General features: G+C 48.7%; 1 protein-coding gene across 8 annotated transcripts in view; it reads right to left on the bottom strand.

Annotated features, from left to right (window-relative positions):
* The window catches only part of NIN (ninein), a 105,605-nt gene extending 88,750 nt beyond the window's left edge, over nt 1–16,855 (bottom strand). For 7 of the 8 annotated variants that reach the window (XM_073350189.1, XM_073350181.1, XM_073350190.1 and 4 more), the window contains exons 1-2: nt 15,210–15,289; nt 2,784–2,990 (exon numbers count right to left, since the gene is read on the bottom strand). In XM_073350189.1, coding sequence (XP_073206290.1) covers nt 2,784–2,969 — 186 coding nt within the window. In that variant the 5' untranslated portion in view covers nt 2,970–2,990; nt 15,210–15,289. Of the gene's footprint in view, nt 1–2,783; nt 2,991–15,209; nt 15,359–16,760 lie in introns of those variants that run through there. The other variant, XM_073350184.1, reaches the window with a different exon arrangement.
* Between the last annotated feature and the right edge of the window lie 2,769 nt (nt 16,856–19,624).

Genomic DNA, 19,624 nt, shown 5'->3' with positions numbered 1-19,624 from the left:
TGGCTTGTCGAGTTGCAACTGCTTAGACATGTCAGTTCGTTTCTCCCCCACCCCACAAGTGTCCTTTAAAACAAGGTTTCTTTTTAAATACACAAAACAAAAGCCACTCGTAGTGTGGAGAGTAACCATCTGTAGGAACTAGATTGGTGCTGATGTAATAGACCTCCATTAGGGAGCAGCATGTTTCCTGCCATTCTCCTGACAACCTCCCTAGGAAACCCAAAGGATCTGATAACCATTAAATCAGGCTCATACTCAGGCATGGACCATTGATGCTACTAGCTAGTGGTCTAAGCGGGGAGGCGTGAGGAGAGGTTAAGACAGATTATTAGAACAGTTACTAAGACACGAGACTAGAACGGAACTTCCCAAAGCCAAAAAAAAACCCCCAAAAACCTGTTCTTGGGCTTTATCATCCCCTCAGAAAAGCTTTAGGAGATTAAGCAAGTTGTTATAACTACGCAAGGGCGATTCAGGCCTCATGACATTCTTTAATAGCAGCCTCTTCTTTTCCTTAGGCTGAGCCTTTCCGACATTTCATTTGTACCCTCTCCCTGTTACTCTCCAAGTGGGCAGTGCAATCTGACAAGGGACTTCCTTCAAGCTTTAGAGCTAGCATAGCTGGCCAAATTCCCTGGCAAAATTCAAGCAACCAGGCTTTCGAGGCACCCCTTATTCCCTCCCCTGCCCCCCGTCTGCTCTAACATTCCGGCAGCGAAGCCGGATGATAGCGTCTGAATAGAAAAAGTTCGAGCCGGTGTGGAAAGTAAGTAACTAGTATTCAAGCCAATGCCATGCTGCTATTTGGAAAGGTCAGAAATCTCCTCTTGTATCCATTAATGCTTCCCTGCCAGCAAGTCCCATCATCAGCAAGAGCATCTCAACTTTTTGGCAAAGTTATTTGGTCTTAGAGAAATTCGGTTTGGTGAGAAATTCTCAGGTCAAATTATTGCGCTTGCCCTAGTCTGAAGCAGAGGAAACTTGGCCCTCGCTTGCCCAGTTTTCCTGATTTTAATGAGTAGTTATTATATTTAACAGGAGTTTTATGAAACAAAGGCTTTCAGTGCCAAAGCTCTTCATTTTCAGGGGCAGGCGTCTTGTGCAATAGGATACAGCCCAGCAAGATGTGGCATTAGTTTCCAGATTGAAGGTTCCATGATGCACGTGGTTCACACTGAGCACGGCTGCTACTCTGAAAACTGAGCAACATGCTGATCTTGAAGTCTATAAAGCAACCATCACACCCTAATGCAGCTTTAAAAACCAAGGAGCATTCACTTGCACCGCGGCTGTCCAGACAAGCGGATACCAAATCTGGTACACAGTATCACGGTACACAGATTCTGCGAGCTATCAAGAGGGAAGCTTGGCTGTGGCAAACAATTCACAGACCACAGCTGCTCCTCCACATGGTCCACCCGCTCAGGAGTCACAGCCGTGTATTCTGGTTACATCTGAGGAAATCCCATGCTCTCTGTAGAGTGGGAGGATACAGTGGACTGTATATGTAAAAGATCAAAGTCATGTCTGAGACTAGCCTCAGTTTTAAGAATTCTACAATAACTGAGGCCATTAGACAAAGACTGAACACCCCCTCCCCGCAAACTGAAACAAAGCCAGATCACTCACATGGAAAGTTCACAGACACCTGTAGAACCAAAGATGGCTCCTTTCAAAGCCTGATGCCAGGAGTACATTTGGACAGAGTGTCATAAGGGTCGGTCTAAAAGTTGCACTCATTTTACTAGACATGTTGATGTTGCCTTGTGGACACACTTAGAGGAGTTTAAATCTGGTTTATATCGGTGATTTAACAGGCACAAGCTAAATCGAGGCACCATCTTACATCGGATGAAAATAGGTTTAAACGACTGTAAGAGTGCACCAAACAAAGCTGCACCAGTTTAAATAAATCAGGGCAACATCCCACCTCAAGTTAAAGGCAGCTTGTGTGTAAACAAACCCCATTAGCTGAATGCAATAGTTGAAGCAGAAGTCACTCCGCTCTGCATTAGGAAGGAAGTGACTGGCCCAAAGACGCAGTGTCACTGACTTCCTTAAAGTCTTGAGAATTGCATCCATTAGCAATGGTTTTCTTCCTCATTGTCACTAATTCCTCTTTCTGCAGCTGCTCTGTGCACTTGTTTCAGTTCAAGTGAAAGCCATGGGAAAAGAAAGCTATTTTGTTACGGTAACGATTACGCCAGAATTGACTCACGTTTGGCTCCTGCTTACAAGCAGCTGAGAGGAGAGGTGGTCACTGCATAAGCATCATTACCTTTTACAGCAGAGGAGAGAAGCAGCCTCCTACCTTCACCTAGCAACATCAGCACAGTTACATCTGCACACGCTGCATCGGTGCAGCTCCGTGGGGTAACACACCAGCACAAGCCCTGCTGTGCCCTGGGGCACCAGATCGACTTGAGGGTTTGGTGCCAGTGTAACTCTCTACCCCATTGTGGGCTTCCTTAGCCTAGAAACGGCCTAGGTTAGGCCATTAGCCTGTAACAGGGAGCACTGACAGAAGCCCTGCAAAATACAGTTTGCAGGGAAAAGCGGCTTTATTGACTAGAAGCCATTAATTTACAGTACTAACCAGGATTCGGAATTAAATAACCAAAAGCTCCCGTGTGCTCCCACGAGAGGCAACAATCAGGGCACGCTACACTTTTTCCCATTATCCCCCTTTGTTAGGCAGTTACAGGAGGTAGGCCGTGCTTGTCGGCTTTCGCAGGGGCCCAGGGCCTCTGCCAGTTACACTCTCCGTAGTCAGTCAGCCTTACCCTGCCAAGAAGGTTGCCTTGCAGAAGCGTCTGTTGCAGTGCTCCAGGGGCTACTTCCTCCAGATGTAAGACGTGACACAGATCGGTCAGCTCCTCCTGCCCCAGGGATCCAGTGCCTGTGGTGTCAAAGCTGTCAAAGAGCTCCTTGAGACGGGCTTCATACTGGTCCTGCTCGGCTTCATCCATCCCATCACCCACTATGCTCACCTGCCAGGAGGAAGAGACATTGGACGGTTACACTGATGAAGGGCTTTATCGGACGTGCTTTAGCACACTGAGCGATGCAGGCAATTGCACAGGAAACCATTTCACCAGCCGTGCCGGGTGAGAAGTGTAGCAACCCAAGCACTGAGGTGAAACCAGGCTAAAATGTCAGAGAGGAGAAACAAATCAGCTGCCCCTACTGGGCGAAAGAACATGCTACTTCGATGGCTCTGCGCTGAGGATTCTTCAGAAGCTCTAATACATCTTGGCTTTACTGAATTGCACAGCCCAGCAACAGAGAAGAGCTTTCTCTCACCCATGCATGTTACCTGCAGCAACACTCAATCTGCATCAATAGAGGCGGATGCTGAAAGAAAAATACAATGGCCTTTCGACAATCAAAAGTCAGCTGTTAGCACCCACTCTCCCTATTGTTTTGAACTAGGTGAAGACAGAGAGAGCTCCCTGATGCTAACAAAGATTTAGGAAAAACTAGTCAGGTCCTGAGATTTCTTGCTTGGATGATTTCTTCTGGGATTCTGAATCCATCGAGGTGGTGATGAGTTTTAGTTCTCTCTCAGAGATGCTTTTTTCCCCATTTCAATTAAGAAAAAAATGAGGGCCGTCGATTAATCGCAGTTAACTCACGCGATTAACTCAAAAAAATTAATCGCAATTAAAAAACTTAATTGCAATTCATCGCAGTTTTAATCACACTGCGAAACAAGAGACTACCAATTGAAATGTATTAAATATTTTGGATGTTTTTCTACATTTTCATATAGATCTTGTATGCTGTGTTGTAATTGAAATCAAAGTGTATATTTTGATTACAAATATTTGCACTGTAAAAATGATAAACAGAAGACATAGTATTTTTCAATTCACCTCATACAAGTACTGTTGTGCAATCTCTTTATCGTGAAAGTGCAACTTACAAATGCAGATTTTTTTTGTTCCATAACTGCACTCAACAACAAAACAATGTAAAACTTCAGAGCCTACAAGTCCACTCAGTCCTATTTCTTGTTCAGCCAACTGCTAAGAAACAAGTTTGGTTACATTTACAGGAGGTCATAGAATCATAGAATATCAGGGTTGGAAGGGACCCCTGAAGGTCATCTAGTCCAACCCCCTGCTCGAAGCAGGACCAATTCCCAGTTAAATCATCCCAGCCAGGGCTTTGTCAAGCCTGACCTTAAAAACCTCTAAGGAAGGAGATTCTACCACCTCCCTAGGTAACGCATTCCAGTGTTTCACCACCCTCTTAGTGAAAAAGTTTTTCCTAATATCCAATCTAAACCTCCCCCACTGCAACTTGAGGCCATTACTCCTCGTTCTGTCATCTGCTACCATTGAGAACAGTCTAGAGCCATCCTCTTTGGAACCCCCTTTCAGGTAGTTGAAAGCAGCTATCAAATCCCCCCTCATTCTTCTCTTCTGCAGGCTAAACAATCCCAGCTCCCTCAGCCTCTCCTCATAAGTCATGTGTTCTAGACCCCTAATCATTTTTGTTGCCCTTCGCTGGACTCTCTCCAATTTATCCACATCCTTCTTGTAGTGTGGGGCCCAAAACTGGACACAGTACTCCAGATAATGCTGCCCTCTTCTTATTTACAATGCCACCAGAAAGTGAGAACAGGCATTTGCATGACCCTTTTGTAGTCAGCGTTGCAAAGTACAATTGCACTATAGTACTTGTATTAGGTGAATTGAAAATTACTATTTCTTTTGTCTTCTCACAGTGCAAACGCTTGTAATCAAAAATAAATATAAGTGAGCACTGTACACCATATATTTGAAAATGTAGAGAACATCCAAAAATTTAAATAAATGGTATTCTATTATTGTTTAACAGTGCGATTCATCGTGATTAATTTTTTTAATCACTTGACTACCCTAAAAAAAAAAAAAATCCTACTTGGCCACTATTAAGAGTCTCAGGAAGCTCTGAAGCCCAGTGGTTGAAAGGATAGCAGAAGGCAATTCTCATGCAAGCCTTTTTCAAGTTTTCAAGTCCATTAGGAAGAATTACATTAGGGAGGTGGAATCTATTTCCATCTTAAGTCACCTGACCACTGCTCCCTCTGAGCTGTGCGTGCGCACACAGATCCTAAACCCCATGCACACGGCGAAACACCGCGCACACAAAATTTGCACAGAAGCACAAAAATTTGCACAAAAGTTTTTTTGTGCACCCGGCCTGTCAAAAATTAGAGGGAACATTGCACCTGACCTGCAAATTTTAGCAGCTTAAAGGACTTCATCCTGCTCCAGTACCAGAGCCATGTAACTTACCGGGAACGTTATCTTCAATATGAACATGAATTGCAAGGAGTGTCATTTGGTGTAGCACAGAAGGCCTGGTTAGCAATACTCATTAGCTCTGCTTTATTCAGCAGAGACCCAGTATATAATTATTTCTGGACTACACAGAGGGGACCCTTCTCCCCACACAACAGACGGAATGAGTCGGGCTGATGCAAAGAGCTTCCCTGTCTACATGATCGTACTAGCTGCTTTGCAGCACTTCATCAAAACGCAGCTTGTTTAGCATCACGGGAGCCAGCAGATGAGGTGGTGTAAGAAGAGAGCGTTCCCAGGAGCTATATTTATTCCCTAGGTGGTTTAGGTAATGTTTTGTCTGCAATAGTAAGAAGAAAAACAACACATGCGGAAACAGAGCTGATTGTAGGTCAACGGTGTGGAGCAAATCTAAGGGACAGATTTCTAGAGCCCCTCGTCTGAAATGTCTCGTGTTACATCTTTGCTGTTCTCCACCTTTTACCTTTGCCTCTGTTATTAGGCTGTAGGTAGGGCCACACCATGCCCTCCTCCAATGCTACACAACACACATTTCTACGCTGACCATGCTAGCTTGCTTCATCTTTTCCATCCTACATGTTGCCCATCTCTTGGGTTGTTTACTAGTGGGAAAAACATCAAACCACTTTCACTAATGGAAAGACTGAGTGTATCTGTGTCCTCCCTTTTCTAGGAAGAAAAAAGACTGACTTCTACCCCACACATCCCACTCCACACACACACAGAGTCTGGTTTGCCCCCTTTTCTTTACAAGTAGCTCAAGTGCTGATGCCCACAGCAACTGAGGAGATCGGCATGACAGTAGCACACAAGTCCACTTGAGGTTTTTCTCTACAGTTCAACATAGTGGCTCCTCATCCTATACAAATCCTCCGGCTCTGGGGAGCGGAGTATATCGAGGCCTATCTCAGGACAGCTACTTGGCCAGGTCGGGGGCATGGATCAGCATTCATGTCACGCTCCCCATCACTGCCAGGCCTGGGGAAGCCAATGATCCGACCAGCGGACCAAATTTGGTGATGAATCCTGACCACGTGCCACCGGAGGTACGCTGCGCATAGGCAAAGACGACTTGGCCAGGTCGAGCATGGCTCCAGGACTCAGTCAGCATTCCTGAAAGGAGCTCCACAAAGCAAAGCCTCATACGCGGCTACGTCCTGACACCAGCACATATGGGTCACGTTCTCACCAGTGCAAAGAGCACTCTGATTTTTATAACCATGGCAGGGCTCTTATTGACTTGTAGCTCATTAATGCTGAGCACTGAAAAGCTGCAAGCCACGACATGTGCAAGGTGAGCCATTAAGTGAAAGAGCAGCAGAGCTAAACAAAACTCCTCTCTGAAAATAACCTAGCCACAGAAGGCTACAACATTGCAGAATGTGCCAGCCTGCACCCCCAGAAACGTTACTGGATTACACACACCCGCATGAGCAATTTTGCCCCCCCAACTGCCTCCCACCTTCCTTAAAATCAGGGATTAAGTTCGTTCAGCCTGGGGTTATGCAAATGAATAATCAAAGGACCCAATCTCAGCTATACATGGGATAGAAGCAGAATTTCCTGCCAGAAATGAAAAAATAAAATCACTGCCAAGAATTTAGCACACACACGTCATTTTATTAAACCAGTTTTTGGTGTTTCCAGCCTTGCTAATGACACTGAGCAATGGGATCAGATACGGCTACAAAGCAGCTTCTGTATACGCACCTCCCACTGTACATTTGTTCCCCTTCCTAAAACTCTGGAACAAGCTATTATTCATGACTGCTGATGAGCTCGCAAGGTCTTACATGGCATTAGCTGGTCAAGCACCCTTTCTGCATACATGTGCATGACCATTTATTTGCATTTTTGTCACACGCATGTAACAGAGCATGGAAACATACGCCGACAGACATCATGGCCATTAGAAGGATGCAACTCAGGACCTTCTGCACAGGTCTTGGGCGCTAGGAGAATTGCTTCGCTGGAGGGTAGCCTGGAGGGACAGGCACAAGCAGACATTCGGAGCCAGAAGAGGCACTTCGCAAACATGCAGCCTGATATCGCAGCCCAAGGCCGCTCTACTTTGGGAAGTTTTGTATCAGTTTTTGTTTTGCACACTCAGGTTGGGACTCTCAACGGCACCCACATCGCAATGGGAGAACCCCTGACCAAAGTGCTAATCACGATGAGCGTGGGTCTCTCCTCCCCTTCTCATCGTGGGTCTCCTGCAGCCAGGGACCATGAAATAGTCGTGTCAAAGAGTACTTTTGCTTTTATTAGTGACACCTGCAGGGATTCAGGACCGCTAAGTTACTCTGACCACTACTGACATGACTGCCCAAAAAAGCAAGCTTGAAGAAACCCAAGGCTCTTCAAGAGCACAGCAAGCTGCAAAATCAGACCTAACAAGCATTCAACAGCAGAAGGCTAATCAGTGATAAAGCTGCCTCAAGTCGATGATCTTTGATAATTAGCTTTCAGAAATCCCCAGGGGAGAAGACAGGACAGCCGACAGGCCATGCTCTCAACACTTGGACTGGCTTCTGAATAGCCTTGGTCCTTGTGTAATCACTTACACCCACTGTGCACTAGCATAAAGGACTACACACGGAGTAGAACAAGGAAGAATCAGGCCCCTTTTGTTCTCTGCTAAAGACACTGTGGCTCCTATATGCCCTGCCCTTCGCATCATCTTCGCAGCTCACTTTGCTATTCAGACAAGAGGCTGGTGAAGTGAGCACCAAGAGAGTCAGAGCCAACATGACAGCATAAGGCCTTTCCCAGAGCACTATGCTGGGGCTCTGGCGGGGAAAAAGAAGGGTGTCTGTGCTCGCACCATAGAGACTGAAGTCCCGACCAGCAGAACTTGTCTGGGTAGCAGACACGGTCTGACAGAACCTGGCTCAGACACACTGAATTGCGTGGATGAGACAGTCTCTTCTTGGCTCTCAGGCTGTTTAAAGGCAACACGCGTGGCTACAGCAGGGGTTCTCAACCTCTGCCATCAAGCACCCCAGGTCACCTGTTCTTCCTTTTGTGAATCCATATCCCAAAATCCTTCACACGGTTTCAGCAACAGCAACAAACCACCAATCCAAACCAAACCAAAAAACCCCAAATGCTGCAACCGACACCTGTTTGGTGGTGCGACAAAAAGCACTTGAGGGAGTAGATATTTACATCCAGTTCAGAGCTTGGGGAAAAATTTACATCAACCTACTAGCCTATAGCCACAAAACCATGTTCCCTGCAATTTAAAGGGAAATGCCAGGGGAGGGGGAAGAGAGGCAGAAGAGAGATTTTTGTGACTGCTACGTTCCCCAGTGATATATGCTCATCTCTATAGTATCTGGACCATTCAGTAAACTCAAACCGCTGTACCAGAACAGAGTCAGAAGGTTTTCTTTGCAATCAGAACAGCTAGAAAGCTTGTAGAATGAAATCCTAGCTTCTCCAGAAGATCATGATCCCTTAGAACAGATTTTCACAACTCTCTTTGGGGTCAAGGCCTCAAAGAAGCAAACCTGCTGCACAAAGAGATTGTGACTTTTACCTTCAGAGGCAGACCTATGCCACTGTCAGCTCCAGACTTACTTACTAGAGTGCACTCAGCACGGACCTACACCTGCAGACAGCTCTGAAGCTGCAGAATGCAGTCCTTAGCCAGCACTTCCCACAAGGAACATGTGACATCTGAACTCCAGTCTGCATTGCCTTATAGGGCTGTTCTACACAAGAAAACTAGATTGACCCAGCTACGTGGCTCAGGGGTGTGAAAAATCCACCCCTCTGAGTGACCCAGTTAAGCCGACCTAAGTCCCTTTTGTAGACAGTGCTAACGTCTCGGGGAGGTGGATTACCTATGACCCTCCTGCCAGCGTAGATAGCGTCTACATGAAGCGCTACAATGTAACGCTGTAGCATTTCAAGCATAGACAAGTTTGGTGCAATACACGGCCATGCGTTTCAACTACAAGACTCTAAATGGTTTGGGTTCTTCCCATCTTAGGCCAGGCCTACACTGTGTCTGAACCCTCATGTTAGCTGACATGATGCTGACCTCTGTTCAGAAGTCATCGCAGCCTGGGATGAATCATGTTCAGAAGTTTGGCAGCTAACACCACTGTTGACATCTGTTACCCCTGGGGGAATACTGCGAAATGCAGAATTTGTGCAGAATTAATGTTCTGCGCAGAATTTCCTTTTTCCCCTCGCAGAAATGGGCTGCAGAGCTGCTGGCTGCCATCAGGGGCAGCTGGACCCATCACAGCTCAGCTCTCAAATAGAAGGTATTGCCAGGGGCGTGGCGGGGGAGAAGAGAGGTGGAGTTGGAAAGTTCCTAGCAGCTGAAGTTGCTGGCATGCCCTGAAGGAAGGGGGTGACATGCAGGAAACTCTGTACAAACCCAGGACCCAGCATCAGGCTGTTTCTCCCTCTAGATGCCTGGGATTAGGGGAGGGGCTGAGGTGTCTGAGCTAGGGAGGCCCCTGCAGGTGGGCTCTAGAAAATAGGGGGTGCGGGTGTCTAGGCTGGAAGGATGCCCCATAGCTGGGCTCTGGGGGGTGAGGGGGTGCGGGTGTCTGGGCTGGGGGGGTGCCCCGCGGCTGGGCTCTGGAAGTAGGAGGTATTGGTGTCTAGGCCGGGAGGGGCCCTGCAGCTGGGCTCTGAGGGGAAGGGGGCAGAGAAACAGGAACTGGGTTGTCATAGGGGTTTCTTTAACGGTCTACTCCTGGGGGAATTTTTGTTGTTGTCTGTATTACCAAAAATAATTGAAACTGGCCTGACTATATAGAGTTATTTCGACAACTAAAATAGGCAGAATTTTAAAATATTGTGCGCAGAATTTTTAATTTTTTGGCACAGAATTCCCCCAGGAATAAACTGTGCTCAGACACAATAAAACTTCATTGCTTTAACCAGCCCTTAAAGACAGCTTTGCCCATGTGTTGCACCATGGCAGCTGCAGTCAGATGCAGCATTGAAAGGCCCCAAATTTAAAAAAAGGAGGGGGCTAGTGGTAAAAGAATTTCCATAATGGGCTGTTATTATTTGTACTGTGGTCCGACCTAGGGGTCCCAGTCAGGAACCTATTGTGCTAGGTGCTGCACATGCATCTATCAGAAGGATGGTCCCTCCACCAAAAAGTTTATAATGCAAGTATACGATGAGATAACAGGTGGGTATGGACAGACGTGGGGGGGGGGGGGGAGGCCAAAGGAACAGTGAGACCAATATGATTATTGCAATACTTAGCAGTCACAGCATACCAGCTCCCCACCTATTGTCCAGTGTTCTGTATGCATTGTGGATTTTTACAGGGAGCTCCACTTACGCATAAGGGACGGGACAAAGTGCAAAGGTGTTGGGGAAAAAGTCAGACCGATGGGCAATGCAGGCTGGCATTGTTGGCACAGCAAACCCTAAATCGTTGTCTCTGTTGGCCGGTGAGGCGAGAGTTGAGTGATCTTTTAGACATACCACAAGGCCTATTTCGGAACCATGGTAGGGGAAAGATCTGGGAATACTTCGAGTTAAAAACTCAGAAATCTTAGCAGTCTCTCTCCAGCTTCAGAAAGAACGTGTTCCGTTCCCCCACTCGCCAGGAAAGCATGGCAGAGGAATTGAATGTTTTCCTGCAATACCTCAACAGCTTTAAATAGATATAGAAGTGGAAGGTAATTCACCTTTCCGTAGACCATCTAATAATCATCTTCAGCTGCAGCCAACCAGAGAGGCTGGGGCAGCCGCCCCCACACACCCTCCAGTTTATAATCCAGGCTCCAGAACACAGGACACTCTGTAAAGTGAGTCAAGATGCCTGCTCATCTCTCTGCCTTATTCAGCAGTGCTTAAAGAGCTCTTACCTCGTGAGCGGACAACATCAACTGGCCCCGGAAAAGCCACGGAGCGTGCGAACCACCACCAAGCAGCCAAGTTAACGAAGCCAGCAGTAGCAGAACCCTGTACTGAAGTGAGCTTCGAACCACCAGCAATTTCAAGGGCACAAATTGATTTTGGGTCACAGCTGAGGGTTACGTTCCGTTGGGAGCGGTGGGGGAGATGTGAGAGAAGGCAGATTGGCAGGGGAAAGAGGGCCTGGGGGGGGAGGGGGGGAAACAAAACAAAAATACAAAGCCAGAGTTAAACTCAGGCCCTTTATCTCCCCTCCAGATGGCCCAGCAGCTGAGCTGGATGGAATGTCTGGCTTGTCTTCACCGCTCAATCGCTCCCCATACTAGTGCATAATAAAAGCTGCAGGGATCACTCCCTAGCTGCGAGATGCAGTCTCCAAGTTTTTTTTAATATATATATATATATATATATATATATATATATAAAAATATCGAGGGGGGTTATTTTGATAACATAGTTTTGGTCAGCCTCACATTCAACCCTTCATTGTATCTGTTTTACAGCACTGAGGTCCTTGTATTTACTCTCCCAAAATTAAAAGTTTGAACAGATGGTTCAGTAAGGAAAACCAGAAGATTTATCTGCTTTAACGTAATGATGGCTCTTCGTTCATCAGAGCCTCAAGGTGGCTTCAGCCCTTAAAAGTATTCGCAAAGCACAAAAGCTAGAAGACGGTGAAACTTTTAGAAGGAACAAATCCACCAACAGAAATTGACAGTGTAGCAAATTTCCAGTTAGCATCAGGGAAGTTTTATGGGAGATTCTTATCCACAAATAAGCTTAGGAAAAAATGTTGGATATTATAATAAATATTTATAATGAAGGTATCTCCCTACCCTACACATACGTTTTGTGAAGCATCACAGTAAGAATCACTTGTATGGAGGATGAAAGGAAAATATTTTTATTGTGGAGGAGACTAATTCAACCTTCCTGCTAAGTTCCAGACCTCTTAGATTAAATCTACCTTCTCAAGAGAACCAGATAACCTTCACAATATATGTTGCCGAGACCTGATACAACTAAATTTCAAGCTAAATTTAATAACACAGGCTCCAGAGAGGACAGCTACTTAGAATGGTAAGCTCTCGAATCAATACCAAACTTCAAGTTTTTGTATAAAACTAATAAGAGGCAGATTTACCTGATCAACCAGTAACATGATCAGGTAAGAATAATACAATTAGCACAGCACAAATGAATACTACACTTCTAAGTCTGTAAACAACAACAAGGTAATGTTGCTATAGGTAACAGTGCATTGGCCACTTTCCTTTAAGGAATATCATTTACCATAATTTTTTGTTTTCATGGCCACATTCAATCCTGTCCATTTAAGTTATGTTGCTCCAAAATTTCTCTAAGACCCTAATTTTTTTTATATTTATAAATAAGCTATCCTGCAAAGGATCACAAAAGTAATTCCTTTCAAGAAATAGCAATGATAGGGTACCTATGTTTTTGCCATTAGTCTTCACTGCTTTGCAGATTTGAATGATTGTCAGTTAGACATTCTTATTAGAGTGCTGTATCCTAAACCACCATCAAAACAAGAACATTAATTTCAGAAGACAAGAAGCCATTTTTGCAGCACTCCTCCCACACTGAAAAGCAAGATCATAGTGTGACAGGTTAAACTGTAACTTAGTCTTCTCTTTCCACTGATTGGACAATAGGAATTACACATGCATATGGCTAGGAGGAGAAAAAAAATGGTCATGTTTAAAAAAAGGGCCTTTTCACAAGGTAAAAAGCCATCAATTGAAATGACTGATATTTGAGCTCACTGAAAGGTCTGTAATTGGGTTGTCTTATCTAAAGTCGTTATCTCTCCCAGTTAACAAACTCTCTCCCATCCATCGGGAGCAGTGTCTACCCTGGCATGATTCACCCCCTACTTCCAAGATATCTAGTCTGCAAACTCAGGCTCTTTGTTCTTTATGCGTTTCAGGGTAATTTCTAAAATAAATCCATGCCTCTCAGTCCTGCAGTACCTTATTTCATCTCACGAGAGCAACAGTTCCCTGACAGGCCAGACAATGTAAAAAGGCAAAGGGGGCAGAGAAGCCAAAGGGGGGGGAACCCCAAAAGGCAATTTTGCAAATGGCACCTTAGTATCAATAAGTCACTTTACAACACATTGAACTCTCTTCAAGGTTCACTACCAAAGTCAGTTCTACATCTGGCATCTGCACTTTCCCATTGAGTATACTAATAATTTTTGTAGCCCGATACTAGTCACTGTGAACCTCACCCTCATTTAGCACCATGTTCCCCCATCTAATTATTCAACACAGCCTGTATTTCCAATAAAACTATTAAAGCCTTTTAAAGTTAGCAGAATTCCCTTTCTCTGCCAACTCCCTGACAGACAAGCAAAGGAGAAATTGTGTATAAAGTGCTATGAATGTATGTTAATAGCTCAGAAAGAAGAGCACGGTTTTGAATATTCACAACACTTCTGTATTTGCATTGTAATAGCCTCAATAATAAGCCTTCACATCAATAAGAAAAAACAATGTGCCCATCTGTTTTGATTATAGAACTCCTGCAATTTGCACACTGCAAGAACTTTAGAAACCCTTTGTGTGCTAAAACCCAAGGTATATACACAGAGCTAATTATTTTCAAAGTAAACAAAGCAAGCGCAGATATATCCCACAACATCCCATTTGTCTGGAAATAAGCAATTACGTAATTTGCAAGGAGTTCTCAACCCAGTACTTGCTCTGATAAGTCTTTTGTCTCTCCCTAGCCTATCAATGCTGACTCACTGCCATAACACTGAGCATCTACTGACTGGCAGGAATCAGGCTTTTTAGCACCATAACCTTTTTATTACCATTTTCCCCTCAGTTGGGCAAATGAAAATCCAAGAAGGTTCAAAGGATTAAAAACAAAGAAAAAAGAATTAAATTCAGCCAGCAGGTAAAACCCCATGCGTTCCCTCTCTCACTTTACAGTTCTGCTAGGCTGATGCGCCAGGCTTACATGCCATTTCTGGGCCCCAATCCTGCAGTGGAATCTATGCAATGGCAGGGGTGTGCCCCAGCAGATCAAACTGCAGAAACAGGGACTAGGATGTGTGAGGATTTCCTCCTTGTTCGCAGCTGCCTCTCTGTGTCCTGTCTTCTGTGAAACACCTTTCTAGATTGTCCAAAATCTTAAAGAGCTCATGTTTTACTACCAGACAGAAGATGCTGTCTGTAAACTTAGGTTTCAGAGTAGCTTTGCTTTCAGTAACAGATCAATCACTAGACAACCAGTATTATGAAAACCTAGAAGGCAGCGACCATCTGTTTCTTTAAGTGTAGAGTCAAGTAGCTTGGGCCCCAAATTTATATTTTTAAAAAACAAACTAACAAACAAACATCTTTTCATGGAAATGGCCTCAGGGTTTTGAGTCTATCAATAAAAAACAGAGCTCATCTGGATTCCAACCAAACTCAAACCTGGGCAGCCAGAGCAGGCAATGGGCAAGCAACAACAATGAAACTGACTAGCCGGTTTCTATTGTCCAAGCCCAGTGAAATGCAAAGAGACACCAGCATTAATGGTGAAAAGCCAGCCAGTTCCTTCAGGATGGACAGCGTTATTAATAGCATTAAGGAGGAGGGTTTCGGATCTATTCCAGCCAAATATCCCAGAGAAGGTGCTTATTCTCCCCCTCACCTCAAGTTAATCCCACGCAGGGACAAGACGGGGTCTCGAACGGCAAAGAAAAGTGACTATGTGAATCTTGCGTGCACGGGCTTTGCTCTCTTCCAGTACAAACAAAGCATCACTGTCCATCCTTAGCAACCCGGGCAATGTCCTCAACCCACGCAGCCAGTGCAGGCAGCCAAACAGGGGCATGTCCCAGCTGTGCTCTCACCTACACGAGCATGAGCCAGGAGCAACCCGGTTGCAGTTAATGGAGTTACACTGGTGTAAAGCTGGCCAGCAACGAGGATCAGACCCCTGAGCCATGTCTCCCCCCCCCACGCCCTCACTCACCTTCCTGTGAACGAAGCTCTCGCACAGCAGCCGCCTGCACCCCGAGTGCCACGGCAAAGCAAAGGGGGAGGCTTTTGTTAGCGCTTCAGGAGGGTACAATGCACCCCAAGCCCCTGCCGCTGTTCTGGGCCAGCGTCCTTCACAGGAGCCTGCAGGGGGACAGCACACACAGCATTAACATCTCTAAGGAGGCAGCTTTACAAAAGGGAGGGAGCGGCAAGCTACTGCCAGCTGAATGCACCCCTCCCCACCGGCTCCCCTGCCCCTGCCCCTTCCCCTTCCTCTGCTCCCTTCTCCCCCCGCCCCCTTCCTCTGCTTCCCCCCATCAATGCTCCTCTCCCTTCACTCACCCACTAGCTCCCCCTCCCTTCCTCCGCTCCCCCTCTCCTCAGTGCACACTTCTCCCACCTTCAATGCATCCCCCTGCCGCACTCTCTGCCCGCTCTATCCAATCCACCCTCCTGCTGCTCCCATCCCTAGATTCACTCTGTGCACCCCACCCAGCCAGCTCCCTCCCCCTCAATGCACCCCAGTGCACACCATCCCTCCCCGTGCACCCCACCCAGCCAGCTCCCTCCCCCTCAAGGCACCCCAAGGTACCCCACCCAGCCAGCTCCCTCCCTCTCAATGCACCCCAGTGCACTCCATCCCTCCCCGTGCACCCCACCCAGCCAGCTCCCTCCCTCTCAATGCACCCCAGGGCACCCCTCTCCTGTGTGCGCCCACCCAGCCAGCTCCCTCCCCCTCAGTGCACCCCAGGGCACTCCATCCCTCCCCGTGCAACCCACCCAGCCAGCTCCCTCCCCCTCAATGCACCCCAGGGCACCCCACCCAGCCAGCTCCCTCCCTCTCAATGCACCCCAGGGCACTCCATCCCTCCCCGTGCACCCCACCCAGCCAGCTCCCTCCCCCTCAAGGCACCCCAAGGTACCCCACCCAGCCAGCTCCCTCCCCCTCAGTGCACCCCAGTGCACTCCATCCCTCCCCGTGCACCCCACCCAGCCAGCTCCCTCCCTCTCAATGCACCCCAGGGCACCCCTCTCCTGTGCGCGCCCACCCAGCCAGCTCCCTCCCCCTCAGTGCACCCCAGGGCACCCCACCCAGCCAGCTCCCTCCCCCTCAATGCACCCCAGGGCACCCCACCCAGCCAGCTCCCTCCCCCTCAATGCACCCCAGGGCACCCCACCCAGCCAGCTCCCTCCCCCTCAATGCACCCCAGGGCACTCCATCCCTCCCCGTGTACCCCACCCAGCCAGCTCCCTCCCTCTCAATGCACCCCAGGGCACTCCATCCCTCCCCGTGCACCCCACCCAGCCAGCTCCCTCCCCCTCAATGCACCCCAGGGCACCCCACCCAGCCAGCTCCCTCCCCCTCAATGCACCCCAGGGCACCCCACCCAGCCAGCTCCCTCCCCCTCAATGCACCCCAGGGCACCCCTCCCCCGTCCACGCCCACCCAGCCAGCTCCCGCCATGCACCCCACCCCTGCACCCACCGAGCCCGCTCCCCCGAGGCCTCCTCCCTCCCCAGCCCCGCGCCCCGTGCCCCGTACCCGCTTCAGAGCCCTGCGCGCCCGGCCGCCGCCCCCGCTCCCATGCCCGGCCGGGCGGCTCGCTCCGGCTCCCCGCGCGGTGCCGGGGCCGTTGCCCGAGCGCTGCAATGGGGAGGCAGCCGGCGCCAGGCCGAGCGGGGCGGGGACGGGCCGGGCACCGCCCGCCGGGGCGGAGCTGCCGCAGCCGGAGCCGGAGCCGGAGCCGCAGCCGGAGCCCCCGCCCCGCGGGGCAGGGCAGGCGAGGAGCCGGCGGGGAAGCTGGGGCTGCTTCGCCCCCTCCCCGCGTCTGACCCCCAGCAGCGGCCCGGCTCCGCCAGAAAGGCCCCCCCCCGCGAAACCCACCCGGGTGCTGAGAGCCGGGCCGAGCCCTGCCTGCTGCCTGCCCCCTATTTATCCCTGCCGGTCGCTCTCCGTCTGCCCAGCGCTAGCCCGGGAGCCTGCTTGTGTGGGGCGCTGCCCCAAGGCGGGGACCGTCGCAGGGCTTGTCTACACGACCCCGGCGGCCACTGCACCGCGTGGTGAAGACCCCCCGGTGCTCCGCCTCCCCAAGAGGCAGTGGCTAAGTTGAGGGGCGAAGCCCTCGGGTCAAAATAGCGCTGCTTACACCGGCATGTACCCCATCCTCCTCCCGTGGGTGCTGGGAGTGCTGCGGCACCCCCCCGGCTTGAAGTGGTTTCTGTCTTATTCAGGGTTTCCAGTGTGGTTCAATGGCTCTCAGCACCCCGGCTCCTCCTCCTCCTCCTTGCTCTTCACGGCCTGAGTCTGTGTCTCAGGCTCCTCTGAGGTCTCCGCCGCGGTGCGTGGGATGGCGGTGAAGGCCACGGCCAAGGATGGCGTGCAGCTCTTTGTAAAAGCGGCAGGTCTGAGGCTCAACATCAGATTGACTGTTGACCTCCCCGGCCTTCGGATCGGCCTGCCGCAGTTCCCGTGCTTTCATGTGGCACGGCTGCTGGTCCCTGTTGTGCCCCGTCTCCTGCATCCCCTGTGCAACCCACTCATAGATGTCCCTATCTCTGTGGCTGGGCCGTAGCCGTGACACACAGGAGATCCAATAGCTCCTGTCTGCTCCCAGCTGGAATACGTCCGCAGTGTGTAGCTGGCATGGCGCTGTCGGAAGACAGGCTACTGGGCTAGGTGGACCTTTGGTCTACCCCAGTATGGCTGCTCTTATGTACTTGTGGGCAGCTGTACACAGCAATGAAGAGCTGCTCAGTGCTCACCAAGCTGGACAACCAGGAAAAAGCATTAAAAAAATTCACAGGACTTTAAGGGGAAGCTTCTGGTCTCTGAGAGCCCTGGGCAGTGGAGTTCACAATTGTGACCAGAGTGGTCAGTGTCAGGGATTGTGGGATAGTTGCTGGAGGACTGTTATGGTCCGCATAAGTATGCACTGTGTCGACCTCAGTACGTTGACCAAGCATGGCTCAATGCCACTCGGGGAGGTTGTGTTGCTCCATCATGTAACAAGTCACTTACATTGGTGGGACACAAATTGAAGTGTAGACAAACACAGAACTAGGTCGATACAAGGTGGCTTATGTTGACCTGACTATGTAGGGAAGCAAATGTCTTTGTTCCAGATCCTCAAATGTATCTATGCTCGAAACTGGGCCTTTACCTCTCTTACTAGTAACATCTTAATACAAGTGAAAGGATTTTTACAATACAAGGCCACAGTCCAGTAAATGCAGGTGAACCCCATGCCTTCACAGAGCCTGCCAACACAGCCCACCTTCCAGGGGCCAGTGCCCAGTTTAACGGGCTCTGTATATGGTCTTTATTTGCCTGTTGCAGTTCACTCAGCTTGGATCGTGACAGATCACTGAAGCCGGTTTCGCTTTCGTTCATTGTCAGTTTTACTTTCAGTGAGTGCTGGATTTCAAACATTGTAAGGGAATGGTTTATTTGTTTAAAAACTGTTTTCACTGGATACATTTCAGTTGTGGAAACATTCCTATTGGCTCTAAGGTTTACAATTGCTTTTGTTTACCAAATTCACATTTTGGTCCAAATGTACGTTTATAGTCTCCGTTAAACAGAGAATACAGGATGCTGTCAAGTGATTTATTTTATAATCCTGCATTTTCTCTTTGCTTCTTGGGCTTGTTCCCATTGAAAACATTCATGATCTTCCCAGCTCTGCAAGCTCTGGAAGGCTCTTGTAACATATACAAGTGATTTCTAGCTGAGAAGAGTTTACAACAGCTTCCCCAGGCTATGTGAATAGGCACTGCCTTAGAGACTACAAGTACTGTGGGCCCCAATCCTACAAATTTCTCCAGGCTTGGAAGGCCCCTGCACCTGCCCCCAGGTGGTCCATCCATGTAGAGAAGTTTGCAAGCTCATGGCCTTGCTGTGCTTCCCAGCTGTGGTCATAAGTACCATGCACATGCCCAGAGGTCAGCCACCAGCCTGGGGGCTCTGTAGCTGTTTACATCCATTCTAGTCATCCTCTGGTAGACCCAACAGGTAGGATCCTAGCTCCTTGGCAAGCCTTCTATTCTGAGGCCATCCATTCCGAAGAAGGATCAGCGTACCACAAGAGCCTCCACACAGGCTTAAATCATGGTTGCTCTATGTCTTGTGCAAAGGAAGTGTGAAGTGTTACCCTTCTGACTGGGTATCGTGTGACACTCCCTTTGCACTGGTTCATTGGGCCCCACATCAGCCAGGTACAGAGGTGCCAAGGAGCAGGAGAACTCCTGTAACTATCCTCTTCTTGAATCACTGGGCTTTAAACGCCCCCACCTGAAGGAATTCTCCTGGATGCTGGCCTGGTCAGCTGACTGCAGGAGTTGGCTCAAGGCTTTATGATGGAGTGGCTCTTCCAGTCAATATTTACATCTTTCTAAGTCTTCAGGTCC

This window comes from Lepidochelys kempii, chromosome 6 (genome assembly GCF_965140285.1).
Source record: "Lepidochelys kempii isolate rLepKem1 chromosome 6, rLepKem1.hap1, whole genome shotgun sequence".
In the NCBI taxonomy this organism is placed as follows: Eukaryota; Metazoa; Chordata; order Testudines; family Cheloniidae; genus Lepidochelys; species Lepidochelys kempii.
The sequence above is the reverse complement of the archived record's forward strand: the minus strand, read 5'-3'. Positions and strand labels throughout refer to the sequence as shown.